We start from the raw sequence: 20,189 nt of genomic DNA, 5'->3' as shown, positions 1-20,189 counted from the left end.
GGGCAGGGGGAATTTTATTGAAGGGTCACTTTTCCCAATTGATGTAGGGCTGTGAGGCCTCCATGAACACAACCTTAGTGTCTCAACGAATATGATTACTGGAGGCCTTTGGGGACCACATCAGCTGGGATGTAGCAGAGAGTATCCATGTCCAGAGAACAGTGTGAACAAGATCAGTACAGTAGCAGCCAGTCCTTAGTCCACATGTGACTACCAGACCTGAACAAAGCATCAATCAATTTGTAGGAGATTATACACACACACACACACACAGCCCAAACCATATCAGCAGAAAGCTATCAATTGTCCTTTCTTAGGAAACCTGTCTACTATTATGGCTTAAGGGTGCTCAAATGTCCTTTCTTTTTCTTTTTTTTTTTAATACCCTCCCCCCGCGCCCGCCCGCTCAAATGTCCTTTCTTTTATGAAATTAGGGTCATAACAGATAGCTTAGTAGAAACTTTCTTAACCAAACCCTCTCTTAATCCACGTACTAGATTAGCCAACACTCTTTTATCCCTGGACAACTACACGCACTGATTATAATTATGTCAGTTAATCCATTTATAAACTAATCAATTAAAAATGCAAACAAAAAGGATATTGACCAATGACATAATGTGTAAACAAAAAGAGAACAGACATTTCTGAAAAAACTAGATTGAATACTTTGGAAAGACACAATAAAAGCATATGATTTTTAAAAATTCTGTCAAAAAGGAAAAGGCTAACCAAATTAGGAATTAGTGAAAGAACTCACTCATGAAATATTGGGAGGAAAAACATACCAACAAAGAAACATTTTACAATCTGATTGCTTCATAAGTGTCTAGAATGTCTTGCTCCATGTCAGGGAAACTGGAACAAGTGTTCTAGGACAATACAACATGGGCGGTTTGTGCAGAAACAGCAATGAGCTCTTCCTTCAGTAGACCCATACGCAAAGATAAGACTTAGGTCTACATCAAAACACTAGCAAATTACCACACATTTGGATATTTTGAGTAGAAAGAAGTCACTTAGGGACACCTGAGTGGCTCAGCGCTTGAGCGTCTGTCTTTGACTCAGGGTGATCCCAGAGTCCCCGGATCGGGTCCTACATCAGGCTCCCTGCATGGAGCCTGCTCCTCCCTCTGCCTGTCTCTGCCTCTCTGTGTGTCTCTCATGGATGGATGAATAAAAATCTTTTTTTTTGAAGTCACTTAAAGAAAGAATATGCTTCTTTTACAACTCCCTGATTTAGCCAACTTTTTCAGTGATCTGACCAATTCTCAATTCCATTTACATTGGAAAAGAATGCACTTACCTGGTAGAAGAGAAGGCTGGCCACAACAGCAATCCCTCCCAATCTAAAAATAAATTTTATACATGATATCAACTGATTCCAGCAGTCTGGCCTTTCCAAGGCTTAGTGGCTATAAACTCTATCTCCAAGATGTCAGGCAAAGGTAGGCTTTCAGCCTCACTTCAATCCAACATTTATCTGAATCATGTATTTTGAAGATTACCAGCCCAGTATATTTTTCTCCCTCAACTGACCCTAAGAAGGCTCCATCTTCTGGAAGCCAGTAACATGCATACAGTTGTCAAAAGGATACTGTCCCAACACTACAATTTCCAAAAGTAGGATCTTTAAATATTAATAACTTAAAAACCAAAGGAGGGAAACCCCAGCAACTTTAGACAGGCTATAAATAATTAGGCACTCAGTCGGAGCTGAGTGGTTAAATATCTGGGATTTGTCTTAACCGAATGTGCTTTCCTAGAACCAAACAGCAAAATGGCACATGTCACTCAATTCAGACCACAGCAACCACATTTGAACTTCCTCACTCTTACAGTAAAGGTGCTAGTCCAGCACCCAAAATCTGCCTTAGCAAAATCTTCTTTTTTTAAGATTCTATTTATTTGACAGAATGAGAGAGAGAGAGAGAGAGAACGCTCAAGCAATAGAGCAGCAGGCAGAGGGAGAGGGAGAAGCAGGCTCCCTGCTTGACATGGGGCTTGACTCCACGACCCCCAGATCATGACCTGAGCCAAAGGCAGATACTTCACAGACTGAGCCACCCAGGTACCCCTGCCTTAGCAAAATCTTTATGGAGCAGCCGGATATGGCTGAGACAACCGCATGATACCAATCTATAAACATTATGAAACAGTTTCCTTTCAAGCTAAGCTGCTTGCATATGTTTCCCTCCCTTCCCCTGGCCCTGACTACTTCCCCCCAGCACTCTCTAAACTTCAGTTGAAGCTTGAACAAATTGGACTGGATGCTGGGCAGATCCCTGCAGTCATGACCCAAACCTGAAGAACCCGAATGCTTCCCGGGAGGACCACCAATCAGAAATCTGCTCCGTCCAGCTGCAGACTGTAGAACGGACTGGACAGCTTTCACAAGTGTCATGAGCTAGTCAACCTCACCGCTCAGGACATGAAAAAGTCCCTTTTCAGATAGCCACCAATCCAGACAGCTGGAAATTTGGATAAAAACATTATTGCCACTGATATATCCGGCAAAAATTTTTTAGAAGCTTGAATAAGGCAATTAAAAGTGATCAGAACGGATCTGTCTTTCTAAGTGTATTTACCTTTCCTCAGCTCAGCTAGGCTGCCAGAACCTTCCACCTCCAGCCCATATCGACTGTGCAGACAAATGGATAAAAGCAGAAGCGACTGGACTCCTCCAGTCAAACCAAACTGAGCTAAATTCTAGTCTTCCCTGTGTTTCTAGATTTACATCAGAACTGTCAAGGCACTAAACTTCAGTAGTTTCTGTGATAGATGAATTCCTTACTATCCAGAATAACCATGTACTTACAGGTTCGATTTGGTGGCTGGCTGCTTAAAAACTCAGCAATAAAGCCACTTTATGCACAATAGCAAAATGTCACAGCAATGCACTGGCCCAGTGTTTTCTGTTACTCTAACACTTTGACTCACCCTAGGTTTGCTCTGCTTTGAGCTTTTTTTTTTTTTTTTTTTTTAATTTTATGATAGTCACAGAGAGAGAGAGAGAGAGAGAGGCAGAGACACAGGCAGAGGGAGAAGCAGGCTCCATGCACCGGGAGCCCAACGCGGGATTCAATCCCGGGTCTCCAGGATCGCGCCCTGGGCCAAAGGCAGGCGCCAAACCGCTGCGCCACCCAGGGATCCCTGCTTTGAGCTTTTTCACTTAAAGATCCTTCTGTAGCTACTTCTTGCTCTGGGTTGAAAGCAGTCTCACAGACCCAACCAGCTTAAATGAGCAGCCCAATAATATTTAAGTTTGCCTAGGCTCCGTAATTTCTGCAGGGTGGTACAGCTCTTGCCATTCTAGGGAATCGGGACACTTGGGTGGCTCAGAGGTTGAGTGTCTGCCTTTGGCTCGGCATGATCCCGGGTCCAGGTATCGAGTCCCACATCGGGCTCCCTGAGTGGAGCCTGCTTCTCTCTCTGCCTATGTCTCTGCCTCTCTCATGAATAAATAGATAAATCTTTAAAAAAAAAAAAAAAGACAGAGAGAGAGATTCTAGGAAATCATCTTTCAGGGAGTGGAGAACAGAAGCAGAGAGCAGTGGACATCCACCAAGGCCGCCACCCCCAGGTCACCTGGGGTGTCTGTAGCTGTGACAAGTCAGGCAACCCTGGGGAGGACACACTAACAGCAGCCCATGACCATACCTATGGCCCCTGTACCACTGAGGCACCTGCCTGTAGCCCAAGGCTAGCTCGTCATGTCTTCCCAAACCGTGATTCCTTTCCCTGCTGCTTCACCCCAACCCCCAGCGAAAGAGACCTAAGTGAAGTATAATAGACCTTTGTCCTCTAGGCAGGAGGAAGCATGACTCCTTCTCTTTCCCCTGGCTTCAGGAGGGCAGAAAGAAATTTCTTCACTTCACTTTTTTGGGAGTTTGAGGCTGAAATTCCTTAGATGCCCTAGGTGGCCTAGGATCCCCTTCCTAGAACAACAGACATAGGTGTCCTTGCTCCTGAAAGTCTGCCCTGTGTCCTCACATCTGGACCATTGTGTTATTTATTCATTCAAAGCAACATATTAACATTCAAAAGCCCACAGTGTACGAGACCTTAAAACAAGGCCGGGAGATCCAGAAGTGAATGAGACTGAGCACTCACCTTCAGGCAGCCTACAGCCTAGCAGAGAGGGGGAAACAATAAACCCACATGCCGATAGATAAGTTCATAAAGCAGTGCCTGCTATGAAGGAAGTGGAACAGGGTAACAGGGCAGAGAGAAATCGGAAGTGGTGGCAGGGGCTACAGCCATCACGGTGTTCAGGGAAGTCTGCTCAAGGAGGGGACATTTGAGCTAAGATGTGATGATAAAAAGGAGCGAACTAGTCACACATCTGTGCGGAGAACGTTCTAGAAAGTAAACACAGCAAATGTCAATGCCCTGAGAAAAGAGTAAGCTTCATCCTGTCAGAGAGAGAGTGGTTAGAGCCGGGGTCATAGAGGCAGGCAGGGCCCCATGCATCCCCAGGACCTCCTGGGCTGCAGAGGAAGCCCCAGACGGTGATAAGCAGCAAGTGACCAGGTCTCTTCTTTAGGAAGTTCACTGGCTGCTGGAAGGAGAATGGACTCTGGGGCCGAAAAGGTAAGAGGGTTGGCTGTGTAGACTTAGCTGGTAACCACGGAGACAATGAGCCATGCCAAGATTCAGGACATACTCTGGAGGGAGGGCTCCTAGGGCTCTAGAACAGAGGTGGGAAGTCTGGCACCTGTGAATACTTGCTAACTGTCCCTAAGCGTACACGCACACACCCTCGTCCTGACACATGCTGTGCAGGACAGCGGCCCAGACTCCAGACTCTGGAGCCCAAACACCCAAGTTCAAATCTCAACTCATCCACTTGCGATAAAACTTGGTAAGTTATTGAACCTCCCTGGACCTCATTCCTCATCTGTAAAATGGGGGCAATGATAAAGATGCCTCATGGGGTTGTCGTGAGGATTCAGCTAGCTACTAAGGGTAGAGCATTTAGGGAAGGCTCCTGCCACCTAGAGGGTCTGCTTCCTGTTGCTGCCGGAGCAAATTACCACATGTTTACTGGCTTCATTAATACATCGATTTATTCTCCTACAGTTCTGGAAGTCAGAAGGACAAAATCCATTTGACTGGACTAAAGTCGGGGTGTCAGCCAGGGTGGTTCCTTCTAGAGGCTCCAGGAGACAGCCCATTGCTTGCCTTTCCTGGCCACATCACTCCAGCCTCTGCCCCTGTCATCGGCCGCCTTCACCTCTTGTGAACTTCTTGCCTCTCTCTTGCACATGGGCCCTTATGATTATATTTAGGGCCCACCTGGATAATTCAGAATACTCTCCCCATATCAAAATCCTCAGCTTCATACATCCACAGAGCTCCTTTTGCAGTGTTCACAGATTCTGGGGATTGAGACACAGATAACTTTGGGGGCCATTATTCAGCCCACCACACATGATAAGCAATAAATAAAGGTCAATTATTGTTATTATCATTCTTACTCTCTTGGCGGCTCCAGAGCACATCCCCAACCCCCTTCCCAGCTGTATGGGAGAAAAAGGGATGGAGAGAGACCCCCATCTACCTCCTGAAGGCTGAAAGCCCCCTGAGACCAGGCCCCAAGCCCAGGTGGGGCTGGGGGTGATGCTAGCTGGACCAGGCCGAGGCTCCAGTCACCAGTTGACTCCCATGAAGTGACTGGGGGCAGAAAACAGACAAAAGCAGGAATATGCTCACAGGCCTCGTGTGGGTTAAAGAAGGGGGCCCCGAGCTCAGACTAAGGTCTCTTAATGGTGCTGTATTCCATAGGCTCTTGCTGGCTCCTGCTGGGAACGTGGGTATCAGGGCGACCCATGTTGCAGTAGGTTGGCTCCTGATTCGAAAGCTCCCAAGACAGAGCTGCGTAGGAAATGTCCTCCTTCGAAAGAGGGGCCTGTAATAAAGATGCACAAGGGGTCAGAGAGGCAGGCAAGAGGCTTTGGCCATGGACGGAGGAGGCCCTGGGTGAGGTGGGGGCACAGAGCCCTCAGGGCTTCTGAATGCTACTCCTATACCCTCCAGTCTCTCTCCCTTCACCCTGCCAGCTCCCTGAGCTCCAGCCACAGCTGAAGACCCTCCCTCAATTCCATACCAGGGGATCACAGTTCACATGGAATTCCAGATCATTCGGCCTGTCCAGGTCTCTGCTGCCAAGCATGAGGGTCATGTCTGGTGGGACTCTGAGTCCCCAGGGCTCAGGCCTGCTATGAAGACACTTCCAAAAGCTGAAAGTCTGGGGGAGCTGGACAGGCAAGTCTTTCCATGGCTGTGGCTTGGCCCAGCACCTGCCCCTCCTCCTCCACATCCCCAGGAGCAGGAGAAAGCCCATTCTCAAAGCGGGGGCAATGGCAGATCTGGCTCCAAGCCCCATAGCTCCACCAAGTACACACCATGGTGACATATTCCACTTCCAGCTGATCATCCAGGACAGAGAGGGAGGGCTTTGCACAGGCCTTCTTCTTGGAAGAGTTGCGGGAGGTTTGGGTTGGCTGCAGGGTCAGGTTTGCATAGCAGAGGTCCCCCTCCTGGGGCTGGAGCACCTTGGAAAGAAAGCCCAGGTCCTCTTCCCTGGAGGGACACAGACTCTGTGCTTCCCTGGGTTTCCCTCTCTCAGCTTGCTCTGCAACCTCCACACCTGCTCCCTTCCAGCCCTCCCCACTTCAGGCTGTTTCCAGCATCCACTCCCCATCCTCCCAGGCCCTACAGGTGGGCTATGAGCACACAGACACTTGGGCACATAGTTTGTTTATACATCTGGACCTCAGTGCTCTTCAGAGAAGGAAATGAGGATGAAGAGAAAGGAGCTGTCTGGGGTTGCTGGTCCAACCTTGGGGACTCTCTTACCTGCTCTGGGGACATCTCAGCAGCTAAAAGACAAAAACAATCAGAATGAGAAAGCCTGTCCCTAGACTTGCAGGGCCCCCAGGTCTGGGGAAGAGAAATCTGGAAAAAGAGGTGACTTAGGCTCCAGGTGACTTGACCTGGTTCTAAATCTGACTCCTCAAATGACATGCTCTGTCACACTGGTACTTCACGAACTCTCTGAGCTTCCACTTCTCCACCTGAGAAATAAGAAGACCTCGCCCATCTCCCCCACATCATAAACAGCAATCAGGGCCCTGCCACCAATCAGCACCCCCCAAGGATAATTTCCCTGCTGTGCAATTGCTGGCTAGACTAACTTCTGCCAGAAGTCCTGCCTGGAATCCCCCCATTTCTCTACTGGATTGGTCATTCAAGAGTCAACTCAAAGTCACACTTGCCTTCCCAGCTTCCCAGGGTGCTGAATCCCTCCCTCCCCAGCTCCATGGCACTTGATTTATGTCTGTCTGGTCGTCTTTGTCCCACTGAATTTCGCTTCAGGTGGACTATGGTCTGCTGGGAAGCTGAGCCAGGCCCCTCCTTGCATCGCTGGTGCTTGGTCATGCCCAGCACATGAGTGCCCCATCCAGATTGCTCTCTGAGTGGGGTACACCAGCTGGGTCAGCGCCTCGCCTCGTGGACCAGCTTTCAAGGGCTTCTGGTTCCTGTTTCTCCCTGCCCGCCCACCTTCCACTTTAGAGAGAACAAAGAAACAAGAAGTTCTTTTCTCCTGATTTTTAGTTTCAAAAGCCTAGCTACTGAGGACTGCAGAGCTAAGTTCTAAGAACTTAGCTTGCAGATAGACACGGGGGAGGAGATGTGATGAGCAAGAGTGGGCTGCCCCTCCTCTTTGACCATGCTGTGGCATGGGTGCACTTACCATGAGAATGTGGAAACAGAACCAGCCAACAGCCCCATACTCCCACCCAACCCAGCCTCAGTGCAGGTCAGCCATATTTGATCACCTTTCTTCTGCTGCTTCATGATTCTCAAAGTCAAGAGTGAGGCTGCCACCAGGAGAAGCAGCAACACAGCCAAGATGGTAGGAATCAGGATGCTGAGCGTCATGGCGTTATCCCTGGAAACAATAAAAGAACACCATGCACCCTGGCCCACCTCTTGCTTCTGGGCCACACCCCAGGCACCTGGTAGCAGAGAGGGCCACATACCTTTTGACCTGCAAGCCTGTGGTTTCTAGCCTGGGAACCCCACTCCTGGGTACGCTCAGAGATGGTAAAAAAAAAATTAAAGAAGAGGAAGATTCCACAGGTTTCTGCGGGTGTAGACACCTGACAGAAATTGTATGGCGACAGGCTCTGGGAAGGTCTCTCTGCTTGTACACTTGCCCCTGCTGTACTGGATTAAAAAGTGTCCCCCATCCCCATAATTCATGCTCATTCAGAACCTGTGAAGGTGACCTATTTGGAAATAAGATATTTGCAAATGTAATCAAGTTAAGATGAGGCCCTACTAGATTGAGAGGGGTCCTAACCCAATGGCTGGTGTCCTTACAAAAGGGAAATTTAGCCACACACAGATACGTGCAGGATGAAGGCCATGTGACAACAGAGGCAGAAATAGGGGTCATAGTGCCACAAGACAAGGAGTGCCAAGGATGCCCGGCAGCCACCACATTCTCCCTTTGAGCCCCAAGACGGAACCAACCGTGCTGACATCTTGATCTCAGACTTCTGGCCTCTAGACTATATGTAAATAAACAACTGTTGTTGAAGTGGCCTGAGATGTGGTGCTTTGTCAAGGCAACCTGAGCAGACTAAAGCAAAGACTATCTCTTATTCATCACTAGTCACCGAATTTATAGAATAAACTCATCAATCAATGAATTAATTAACTCCATCTGACCCATTAATTATCTCTCCACTATAAGTACCTGGAGGACAAACAGCTTGATTTATTCTGTTCATCCTGGTATTCTCTTAAAACCCCCAAAACAGTGATAGGCTTGAGTGGGGGCTCAATAATTATTTGCTGAATGAATGAATGAATCCATCTCATGCTGATCAAAGACCTTAATTGGTACTTATATACGGCTTTGATTCATAAAATGAGGAAATTCCTTAACTATTACTTATTAAAAGCAGATTAGTAGAAAGAAACTTTTGAAACAGAGGACAAAGGGAAGAGGGATAGAGAGGGGGTCCTGGGTGAGGGCCCCAGTCTCAATGGGGGAGCTCCCATTGGGATTCTGCAGGAAGGCCCAGCAGAAGGAGATGACAGCAGTCAAGAGTACCAAGAAGGAGATGGAAAGAGGCCTCCCAGGTTCAAAAAGCCACTTCGGCTGCATTGGCTGGGCAGGAGTCTAAGAGAGGCTCAGTTTCTTCCTCTATAAAATAGGCATTTGTACCTGCTTACTCATCCTCATGAAGCAAGGTCCAAGGATTAACAGCCAATGGACAGAGAAGCCCTGTGTGACCTGTCAGGTGTTCTCAAGATGGGACAAACCATCAGTACTGTTCCTGTCATAACAATAATTAAGGGAAATAGGATGTCCCCAAGCTCTCCCTGTTCTTCTGGTATTTGGACCAAGAGCCATCCCTGAGGCCCTACGACACCCATGCCCCTACACACCCTGTCCATGCCATCCACACTGATTGTCTGCTCACCAGGCTCCTACCCTGCACTCCGAGTTCCAGGGGGAAACTCCATGTCTATACCTCCTGAGCTCAACAAGGGGCTGGCTATGCAGATGTTAACTCAGTAGAAATGAGATAGAAGAGTGAATGTGCCAATACATGTACAAACTGTACTGGGTTACAGGAGGAATGATCTGGGTAGGCTCCAAAGGACACTGTGGGGCTTGATAGCAAGTGGGAAGAGCCCCTGGCATTCTTGCCCTCTCTGTGGAGGCTAAGGGTCTGGGGACAAGCTCTGGCTGGCACTTGGGAGTACAAAGCATTCTACCATTGGAGGAGTTTGGGCTAAGTAGGCCACAGGAAACAGCATACTGGAGCTGGCTTACCTGTCATTGGAGTGGGAGCTGGTCACAGTCAGGGGGTCTTTGGTCTCCGCTGGCGCTGTGGACATGTTGGCTTTAGAGGTGGTGGTGGTGGTGGTGGTGGTGTAGGTTGATACTGTAGTTGGTGCTAGGCATACAGACCAGATTATACACTATTCAGCCTGCTAACCTGCCCTCAGCCCTGCATGTGGCTGAGCTTGCAGGGAGCCTGGAGCTAACCTGGAGCTGGGCCGTGGGAAGGGCCTATCACCTGGACTGCTTATATCTCCCTGGCCACTAGGAGACTCAGCCTCAGAGGCAAGAAGGACTGGGTACAGGTCCAGGGAGGATGTTGAGCAGGCCCTGAAAGGATTAGAGGGTGCCTAGTGTTACCTCAGGGCAAAGGCAGCTGGAGTTCAGCTGGACTTGAAATACTCACTGCTTATGTCAAGGCCTCTGCCAATGATCTGCCAATCTTACGCATCCAGAGAGGACAAGCAGGCCCCATGGCTAACACTCCCAAAATCTGTGACTTCTAAGGTCAGGGCTACCCCTGAACAAACTCATAATGTTCTGTAAGAGCCTTTGCTTTGGGCAAATTATTAATCTTCACAATAGCCAAACTGTGGAAGGAGCCTCGGTGTCCATCGAAAGATGAATGGATAAAGAACATGTGGTTTATGTATACAATGGAATATTACTCAGCCATTAGAAGTGACAAATACCCACCATTTGTTTCAACGTGGATGAAACTGGAGGGTATTATGCTGAGTGAAGTAAGTCAATCGGAGAAGTACAAACATTTTATGTTCTCATTCATTTGGGGAATATAAATAATAGTGAAAGGGAATATAAGGGAAGGGAGAAGAAATGTGTGGGAAATATCAGAAAGGGAGACGGAACATAAAGACTCCTAACTCTGGGAAATGAACTAGGGGTGGTGGAAGGGGAGGAGGGCGGGGGGTGGGGGTAAATGGGTGATGGGCACTGAGGGGGGCACTTGACAGGATGAGCACTGTGTGTTATTCTGTATGTTGGTAAATTGAACACCAATAAAAAATAAATTTATTTTTAAAAATTTATTAATCTTCTACAGCAAGGAGAATCACTTCTCAGGACCATTTTCTGGATTCGATGAGACAGTGAATGTGCTGTGCTTTGCAATGGTAACATACCTCACAGGTTCAGGTAGGATCAGGGCTCTGTGGACTCCATGCTGTCCCCTTACCACAAGTGCCCTGTGAGCTGGTGCTGCTTGTCCAAAGTTCAGAGAAGCAGAGCCCAACAGACCCAACTCATTCAAACCAAGGCACCAAGATTTTTGAGCTGCCCCTCCCAGGAGCATGTGCATTCTAGAAGTATTTAGGAAGAGCACATCATCAAGCCCAAATGCGTATATGGCTTGTGATGAGATTTCAGGCACCAGAAATGCAGCCCTTTGACTGAGAAGGCCTTCTTGGACTTTAGGAATCAACCACAGCTCCCCCACTGTGCTGGGCCTCTTCCCTCTCAGACTGTGTATGGAACAGGGGCTAGGAAGAGCCACTATGAAGTCCCAGCCCAAACTCTAGAAAGAGCAGGGACACGTGGGCACCAGAGATCCAGGAAGTCATTGGCAGGAGCTGGAGTCTCTGAGACCCACAGAAGAAAGTCCCTTTGGCCCATGGGCTGAAACTGGGACCTCCACCTTGATCTCTGTGAGCAACAGACTCAGGCACTACACTGTGCAGAGACCACCTGCCCAGAAAGGCTTGATCCTGTCCTGGAGGACATGACAGCAGCCATGAGAGCATCTAAGAGAAGCCCTGGCCTTCCCAACAAGGGGTCAGTTAGGTTTCTAAGAGAACTCAGGACTCAACCACCCTGTGTGACAGTCCGCTCCGAATGACACTTAAGTCACTGGAGAGGAACCTCAGGGACCAGGACAGAGGAGGCTCTGAAGACACACACATTCTCTCTCTCTCCCTTCTCTCTCTCTCTCTCTCTCTCTCTCTCTCTCTGTCTCTTACCTGGGTCAATGGTCACTTTAACTTCAACCCCAAGGTCAGTTCCAGATCTCTCAATCCCACACCAGTAGGTGTCTGTATCAGTTTGCATGAGCTCCTCCATGGTCACAGAGAAGGTGAAGTTTTTCTGATTGTCTCTAATTGACACCTTGTTTTTCTTTACCTTCTGCTCTGATCCTTTCGTTTGAACAAGGATATTGCACTTTCGCCAAATAGGTCCTCGACACCACCACTTACTATAGGTCTTCCAAGTTGGTGCATAGCGACACTCCACAGTCAATGAGCCCCCAACCAAGCCTCTGACAGCATTTGGACCTGTGATTTCATATGAACCTGGAAAACACAAACCCAGGTGCCTGTTACCACCCCACCCCCTAAGGGCAGAGCCACAGCCTCATGCATCAGAAATAGCTCCAATAAACCTAAGTGCTTAATACGTTGAGTAACAGTCTAAGTGGGAATATACCTTCCACAAGACAGAACTTTGTCCTTCAAAACTCCACTGGGTGAAAGCCATCACAAAAATCCCCTAAAAGCACAACTATACATCTCAAAGAAACAAAAATGTCCACATTGAGGAATGACAGTTTCCTATAATATACTCCTCCCGCCCCCCATGGCCAATGTCACCTGGAGAGCAAATGACCCAGGCAAAGGCATGGCCCCAGTCCACTTCAGCCCATTGTCCTCATGCAAGGTGTGGGCTCTGTGGTATAAGATCTTTTCATTTTTCTAGAACAGCCATGAATCTGGATTTTGTCTATAGATTTCTCTATTCTGAAATCTATGTTTCATGCAGACATAGTCATACAATGTGTGGCCTTTTGTATCTGGCTTCATTCACTTAGTGTAATGTTTTTAAGATTCATCCACATTGTAGCATGTGTGGGCACTGCAGTCCATGGTAGGGACAGGCCACATTTTGTTTATCCATTCATCAGTGGATGATATATGGGTTATTTTCACTTTTTGGCTATTGTGAATAATGCTGCTGTGAACATTTAGGTACTACTGGTATTTGCATGGAGATGTTTGTCAATTCTCTGGAGTACAGCATACCATAGGACACTAAAAAGATAAGTGGGGAGGGGAAGGGTTTCCAGAAGCATTGCTGGATCCTGTCACCTCTCCACCAGCTCCACTCAGGTAAATGCAGGGAGATGAAGAAAACAACATAAAAAAACAGATCACTTCTTAAGCTACAAGAAAGTAGAAGAGTCTTTATAAAATCTCTGAATGAAAGGGAGCACTTTCGAGGTTTAAAAATTCATGGAAGACATCACACAAGAGTCAGTAAATTCAACCATATGTAATAAAAAATGTAACACTCAGACATACTGCAAAAAAAGACTGAATGGAGGCAAAGAACAGACTGCAAGAAATATTTAGAATAATGTAGGAAAGGATTAATAGTCATTTTTATGAAAGAGTGTAAAGATAAACACTAAGACTCCATTTAGAAAATTGGGAAGAGGCAAGAAAAGGCAAGTCACAATGAGGAAATTCAGGTAGATAATAAAATTGGAAGTGTTCCATTTAAATAATCTAGTAAATGAAAATATTTTAAAGTGGTGCCATTTTCACATATTAAGCCAACCAAGTTTTGTGACTACTATATTGCTGACATGGGTGACATGGCACAGACACTCAGAGGAGCTACTAGTAGAGACATAACAGTTCCAACCACTACCAAAAGCAATGTAGCAATTATATTTCAAAATAATCATTCCCCTTGCTCCAATGATTATATGTCTTGGATTTAGTCCTCAGGAAATGATCAGAGAAGCTAACAAAAACATATGCACCAAGGCTCATTACATAATTATTTAAAGAGGAAGATAAAGGAAACAAAGTCAACAGCCATCAATTAGGGAAATAAACAGACAATGAGATATAATGCAGACACTGATAATTATGCTTAGAAATACTGTTAATTATGCAGAAAATCCTCATATGAAGTGAAAAAAATTTTAAATATAATATAAATTTTATATAATATATATAATATAAATATATATATATTTATATATATATTTATATATATTTAATATAAATATATTTATATTATATATATTATAATATATAATATAAATTAAATATAATATAAATTAAATATAATATAAATTTTTAAAAATTTTAAATATAATATACCACATAATCTCAACTAACTTTTAAAATAAGCATAGAGGGGTTCCTGGATGGCTCAGTGGTTGAGTGTCTGCCTTTGGCTCAGGGCATGATCCTGGGGTTCCAGGATCGAGTCCCACATCGGGCTCCCCTCAAGGCACCTGCTTCTCCCTCTCCCTGCATCTCTGCCTCTCTCTCTGTTTCTTTCATTAATAAATAAATAAAATATTTTTAAAAAATAAAATAAAATAGGCATAGAAAAAAAGATTAAAAGGAAATAAGTAAAAATATTAAATTAACATTAGGTTGTCTTGGGCATTAAAATCAGGGACATAAGGGTATTTTATTATTCCTAACTCTTCATTTCTTTTCTGTACCCTCCTAAGTATCAACAATGAGCATTTATTACTTTCAAAATGATAGGGAAAAAAATACAGACTGTGTCCAGACTGTGTCCTATCAAAATGATAGGGAAAAAAATACAGACTGTTCCATAGCATAGAGGGTCACAGAGAAGGAGAAGGGACATTGAGGATGAGGTGAGGCCACACACAAAGAATGCAGCAGCCTCTGGACCATGGAAAAGTCAAGGAATCTGTTTGTCCCCCAAAGCCACCAGAAGAAATGCAGCCCTGGTGACCCTTTTGGACTCCGACTTCCAGACTGCAACATTATAAATTTGTGTTGTTTTAAAGCACTAAGTGTGCAATAACTTGTCCCAGCAGCCTTAGGAAACTCATAAGGTAGCATTAACCCATCTCACCTGAGCACTGGCACTGGGCCCAACTCTGGAACTATCTGCTCCACTGGCTTCCTAGAACCATCTGTCCAGAGGCCCCTTCCCACCAACCTTGGCAGAGTACCGCTCCTGCTGTCTGCACCCTCCTGACACAGAAGGCAGCCCTGAGCCCCAAAGAGCAGCATCCTCTGCAGGCAGGCATGGTTACTCACAGACTAGTTGATGGAGAGCAATCCTAGATGAAAAAGAAGCTGGTCCTGGACATGTCACTTTCTTCCCCTGAGATTTATCCACCCAATTTGCCCCCACCAGGCTGTTCTGAAGCATGCCACAAAGCGCCATAGCCCGTCCATTCTTTGGGCCTGTCCAGGCCAGACTCGTGGCCCTATCACAGCCTTCCTGCTCACTGTTTCCTTCCTGTGCCCAAAAAGTTGCCCCCAATCCTAAGGCCTGCTCCTTCTCATCCTACAGGCCTCTGCTCAGATGCCTCCTCTCAGAGGCTCCTTACGGCCCACCCCATCTACAAGCACCAGCCCCTGCCCCCTGAGGCTCACTGTGTCTGGTCACCTAGCTCGGCTCTCCTCACAGCATGCACCACTTCTTGGAGGTATCATTTTCATTTCTCCGACCAATGGGGTGGATGACCAAATTGAACCATGCAAAAAACTCACAAATCATAAAGGGCTGCCCCCTTGCCGTGAACACCTTCTTCCAGAGTCTCAGAGTCTCACAATGCCAAATGCTACTGGGAGATTTTTCTCAGGAGAATTCTACTGCTCCTGAGGCTTCCCTCTGACCCTTGGTTATGTTCTTATTGACATGTGATTCCCATACCATACAATTCGCTCTTTCAAAGTGTACAGCTCAATGGTTCTTAGGGCTTTCACGAAGCTGCTCAACGTTCACTACACCTAATTCCAGAATATTTTTATCACCCCCAAAAGAAATGCCTCACTCAATTAGCAGTCACTCTCCCTTACTCCTTCCCCCAAGCCACTGGCAACCACTAATCTACCTTTTGTTTCTATGAATTTAGGTATTTCAGATATTTCATAGGCGTAGGATCATAGGATATATGGCCTTTTGTGTCTAGATCCTTTCACTTAGCATAATGTTTCCAAGGTTGGTCTGCGTAGTAGCATGTGTCAATATTCATTTGTTTTTATGGCTGACTAATATTCCATTGTACGAGTATGCCACATTTTATTTATTTATCCACCAGTTGATGTATATTTAGGTTGTTTCCAGTTTTTAATGATTATGAATAATGTTGCCATGATCATTTGCATACAGGTTTTTACATAGACATATGTTTTCAATTCTCTTGTGTATACATCTGGGAGTGGAATTGCTGGATCATGTGGTGACCACATGTTTAACATTTTGAGGAATGTCAAATTGTTTTCTGAAGTAGCTGCACCATTTTACATTCTCTCTCTCTCTCTCTCTCTCTCTCTTCTTTTAATATTTATTTATTCATGAGAGACACAAAGAGAGAGAGGCAGAGACACAGGCAGAGGAAGAAGCAGGCTCCATGCAGGGAGACCAATGCAGGACTTGATCCCGGATTCCAGGGTTGCACCCTGAGCCAAAGGCAGGCGCCCAACCACTGAGCCACCCAGGCGTCCCCACCATTTTACATTCTCATGAGCAATGGATGTCCTCTCCAAATAATGTCAAGAGTCTCAGTGTTCAGTTCTATGACAAAGAAAGATGGGGAGTATAGCAATCATATTTTTTCTTCTCCATGAGATACATTCACTCATTCAGCTAATACTATTTGTTTAATCTATAGACAAATAGTATATTTTGCAGGTGCGAAAATCCCTGCCTACCTAAGCTTACATTCTCTCAAGGTGGGGGGAAGGGAGGAATCAGACAGTAAAGAAAAATAATGCAAGAGAAATGCAATTTTAATGAGATTTCTTACCTATAAAGGCCTCAGTGAGAATCAAAGACGTGCAGAATGTGAAGGACTGCAACCTGTGGCTATATGAAAAATGGCATTCTGGGCAGAGAGAATAGCAAGTACAAAGGCCCTGAGGCAGGAATATACTTAACATGGTCAAAGAACATCTAAGAGACCGTTTTCACTGCAGTAGGCTGAGCCGAGAGAGTAGAGTAGAAGAGGCAATTGGGAGGTGATGAGGTGAGAGAATCAGGTGATGCACCTTTTAGCTTCTGTAAGGACTCTGTGTTTTTACTGTAAGCATAATCAGAGGTCATTGGAGGATTTTGACCAGAGGAAAGACAAGATCTGGCTTGCATTTCCCAAGGACCATTACGGAATATGAGAGAAGAGATGAATGACCCCAGGTTTTGCCTGAGCACCTAGAAAAGATGGAGCTGCCCAACACAAAGATGTGAAAGAAAGGAATTTGAAGTAGAAGATATGCTCAGGTCACATTTGAATTGTCAGCATCTTAGCGAAGAGTTGAATGGGCAGTTGACTCAAAGATTCTGGGGTCCAGGGTGATATCCAGGCTAGTGATACATCGGGCGTCATCTGGATAGAGCTGATATTTAAGCCAAGAGAGGAGAAAAGATCAAGAAGAGAATGGCTCTAGAAAGAGAAGCCCAAATCGAGTCCCGTGGCCCTCAGCATTTCCAGGTCAAGAAAACCCCCTTAATTTTTAATCAAAATGGTATCCATCAACTTACAATTTCCTTTCACCACCCTGCACCCTCATCTCAACCCCTCAGCAACTTCTATTATTCCTTCTACCCCAAAGACGTAGAACCACATCTCCCTCACTGTCTGGCAAACTCCTTGGTTTCCTTCCTCCAAAGCCGCCTCTATCTTCCCTCCTTCCATTCCTCATACGGCATTCTCAAAGGGTGACAGTGCAGGAGCAAGTGTTCACCAGCTCTCCTGAGGCTCCTCTAGACAAGGGGGTCCCATCAGTCTGTACGTTTGGAATTATCAGCCCCTGATAATACTACCCAGTCTTTTGCAGGATGAGGAATGGGGTGGATGACACACACAGATCCACTACTTAGAGAAACTGCTTAGAAACGGACCCTGCCAGAAAGGGAGACAGAACATGAGAGAATCCTAACTCTGGAAAACGAACAAGGGGTGGTGGAGAGGGAAGTGGGCAGGGGGTGGGGGTGACTGGGTGACGGGCACTGAGGGGGGCACTTGATGGGATGAGCACTGGGTGTTATGCTATATGTTGGCAAATTGAACTCCAATTAAAAAAAAAAGAAAGAAAGAAACGGAGGACCCTCCTTCTCAGCAGGACCCCTTGCTGGGCCCCTAGTCCTCCCTCCACCAGCCACTTCATCCTGCCCCCAAGGCTCTTCTCTAGCACAGACCCAGGACTCACTCACCTGCAACTCGGAAGAAAGGGAGAAAGAGCAGTAGCAGGTACATTCTCTCTTCTCACAAGTCCTGCTTGGTGAAGCTAGTCAACTCCGACTCAGCTCCTGTATCATCCAACCCTTCTGCTTTCCCCACTTTTGCACTTCCTCCTTCAGCCACTTCTCACTGATGAGTAAGCAAAAAGAGGAAGGAGATAGAAAAGGTGAAATCTCAAGGCAACAAGCAATGCAACAAGTCTCAGTGATTGTGAATAAGCTTTTGAGAAATACCTTCCTGTCTTCAGCCACAAAGGATTATCTAAAAAAGAGGACTTTGCCACTCCTTCCAGGCCTTGAGGAAATTTGCAGACATAGACCCAATGGATGGGGCTGGCGCTTACCCAATCCTTCCTCTGTTGGGAAGACTAGGCAGAGAGAACCCAGTTATATCACAGAGGTCCTGGAGAGCCGAGGCTGAGGGACAATGACAGAAACATGGAATTTCAGGTGTAGCTTTGGGAGCCAAGAACATCAGGAGTTCACCTGTTGGGGAACTTGGGCCAAAGCCCAGAAGCCAGAGGAGAGATTCTAGACCAGAAAGTGGAATGAAGAGGTAGACAGTATCAAATCCCAGATGGCAAAGAAAGGAGTCAAAGAGTAGGGGTATGTGAGTAGGGACCTACTGGTCCAATGGGCAAGAGGGGCCTCTGTCCTCAGAACATACTAGAAACTCTCGTTGCGGTGCCCCAGACCACCGAGTAAGAACCTGTGGCTATTGATACCAGCCTCCAGAAACTTTTCAGTTATATAAGGGGCTCCTTCCTAAAGAAAACTGCTCATTGCTCATAGCTATTATCCCCTCTCTCCCCACTCCCCACCTTATAATAACTACCTATGGAAGTAGGAAGAAGGTCAGTGCCAGCTTTGTCTGTCTTACTCCTTCTTTCTGACAACTTTGTGTCCATCCCCTACCTGCCCCATCAGGATCCCAGCAAGCCCCAAGGTGGAGCACAGAAACTAGGGAAAGATAGGACCCTTTCTCAGATTTTGCCCCTGGAGCCACTTTTGCTAAGTGTCACACACACTTAAGTGTCACATGCCATCTTGAGAAGCGAGTGAGTCCCAAGGAGGGGCATAAGCTCCTCACATTCTAATCAGAAATGAGTAGGTGTGTAGGAGGCTTATTTGCACACACACACAAAAACACAACAGTTGATAAGCCAAGTGTTTCCAGGATGTGGCCAAAGACGGCTTTCCACTTTACATATCTCCAGACCATAAAGTAAGATCAACAATTTGGGGTGAGGCCTCGGTCAGCCCTTGGTCCTCACTGCTCAATAAGCCTATCCTCTGTACTGTATAGTTAGGCTGTGAGACATCAGCCTTTTTTTTTAATGGCATTTTTTTAATAATAAATTTATTTTTTTTAAGAATTTTATTTTAATTTATTTATGATAGTCACAGAGAGAGAGAGAGAGAGAGAGAGAGGCAGAGACACAGGTAGAGGGAGGAGAAGCAGGCTCCATGCACCGGGAGCCCGACGTGGGATTCGATCCCGGGTCTCCAGGATCGCGCCCTGGGCCAAAGGCAGGCGCCAAACCGCTACGCCACCCAGGGATCCCAATAAATTTATTTTTTATTGGTGTTCAACTTGCCAACATACAGAATAACACGCAGTGCTCATCCCGTCAAGTGCCCCCCTCAGTGCCCGTCACCCATTCACCCACACCCCCCACCCTCCTCCCCTTCTACCACCCCTAGTTCGTTTCCCAGAGTTAGGAGTCTTCATGTTCTGTCTCCCTTTCTGATATTTCCTACCCATTTCTTCTCCCTTCCCTTCATTCATTTGGGGAATATAAATAATAGTGAAAGGGAAGAGAAGAGAGACATCAGCCTTTGCAACAGGAACACTATTTGGCTTCCAGCGGAAATGACTGAGGAATTGAACAAGTTGGGACATCCCTGAAAAACGAAGGGACAAATGTTTTGAGTTGTGGGTAAACATTCCTTTCTTGGTCATATAGGGTAAAGAATTACCAGCGTCTGAGCTGCTCAAAGCCCTGCCTGTGGCCTGGCCCTCTGTTCCTGGGCCAGCTTACCCAAGTGTTAGGAGTTAGGCAGTCAGTTAGGTAGTCAGGGCCAGGGTCCCCAACAAGAAAATAGGGAGCCAGGATACCTA

General features: G+C 46.3%; 2 protein-coding genes across 4 annotated transcripts in view; one reads left to right on the top strand and one right to left on the bottom strand.

Annotated features, from left to right (window-relative positions):
- The window catches only part of RAB37 (RAB37, member RAS oncogene family), a 54,969-nt gene that overhangs the window by 16,378 nt on the left and 18,402 nt on the right, over positions 1–20,189 (top strand). The window lies entirely within an intron of this gene.
- CD300LF (CD300 molecule like family member f) lies at positions 5,043–18,271 on the bottom strand. Of its 2 annotated transcripts, none has more exons than XM_072746676.1 (7): positions 18,041–18,271; positions 11,845–12,174; positions 9,860–9,983; positions 7,845–7,957; positions 6,862–6,884; positions 6,408–6,557; positions 5,043–5,911 (listed from the first exon to the last, which is right to left on the bottom strand). In XM_072746676.1, exons 1-7 carry the CDS (start codon positions 18,081–18,083, stop codon positions 5,756–5,758), a joined length of 939 nt encoding a protein of 312 aa, XP_072602777.1. In that variant the 5' UTR covers positions 18,084–18,271; the 3' UTR covers positions 5,043–5,755. The 2 variants fall into 2 exon arrangements, with proteins under 2 accessions (XP_072602777.1, XP_025855479.2); XM_025999694.2 differs by having other exon boundaries at positions 9,860–9,914; positions 18,041–18,199.

Source organism: Vulpes vulpes, chromosome 2 (genome assembly GCF_048418805.1).
Source record: "Vulpes vulpes isolate BD-2025 chromosome 2, VulVul3, whole genome shotgun sequence".
Taxonomy (NCBI): Eukaryota; Metazoa; Chordata; class Mammalia; order Carnivora; family Canidae; genus Vulpes; species Vulpes vulpes.
The sequence above is the reverse complement of the archived record's forward strand: the minus strand, read 5'-3'. Positions and strand labels throughout refer to the sequence as shown.

Coding starts and splice junctions, on each gene's coding strand:
- CD300LF (XM_072746676.1), bottom strand. CDS start 18,083: ATGTACCTGCTACTGCTCTTTCTCCCTTTCTTCCGAGTTGCAG. Junction 7,958..9,859: donor AGCTCCCACTCCAATGACAG/GTAAGCCAGCTC, acceptor TATTGTTTCCAG/GGATAACGCCATGACGCTCA. Junction 6,558..6,861: donor CTGAGATGTCCCCAGAGCAG/GTAAGAGAGTCC, acceptor TTTCTTTCCAAG/GTGCTCCAGCCCCAGGAGGG.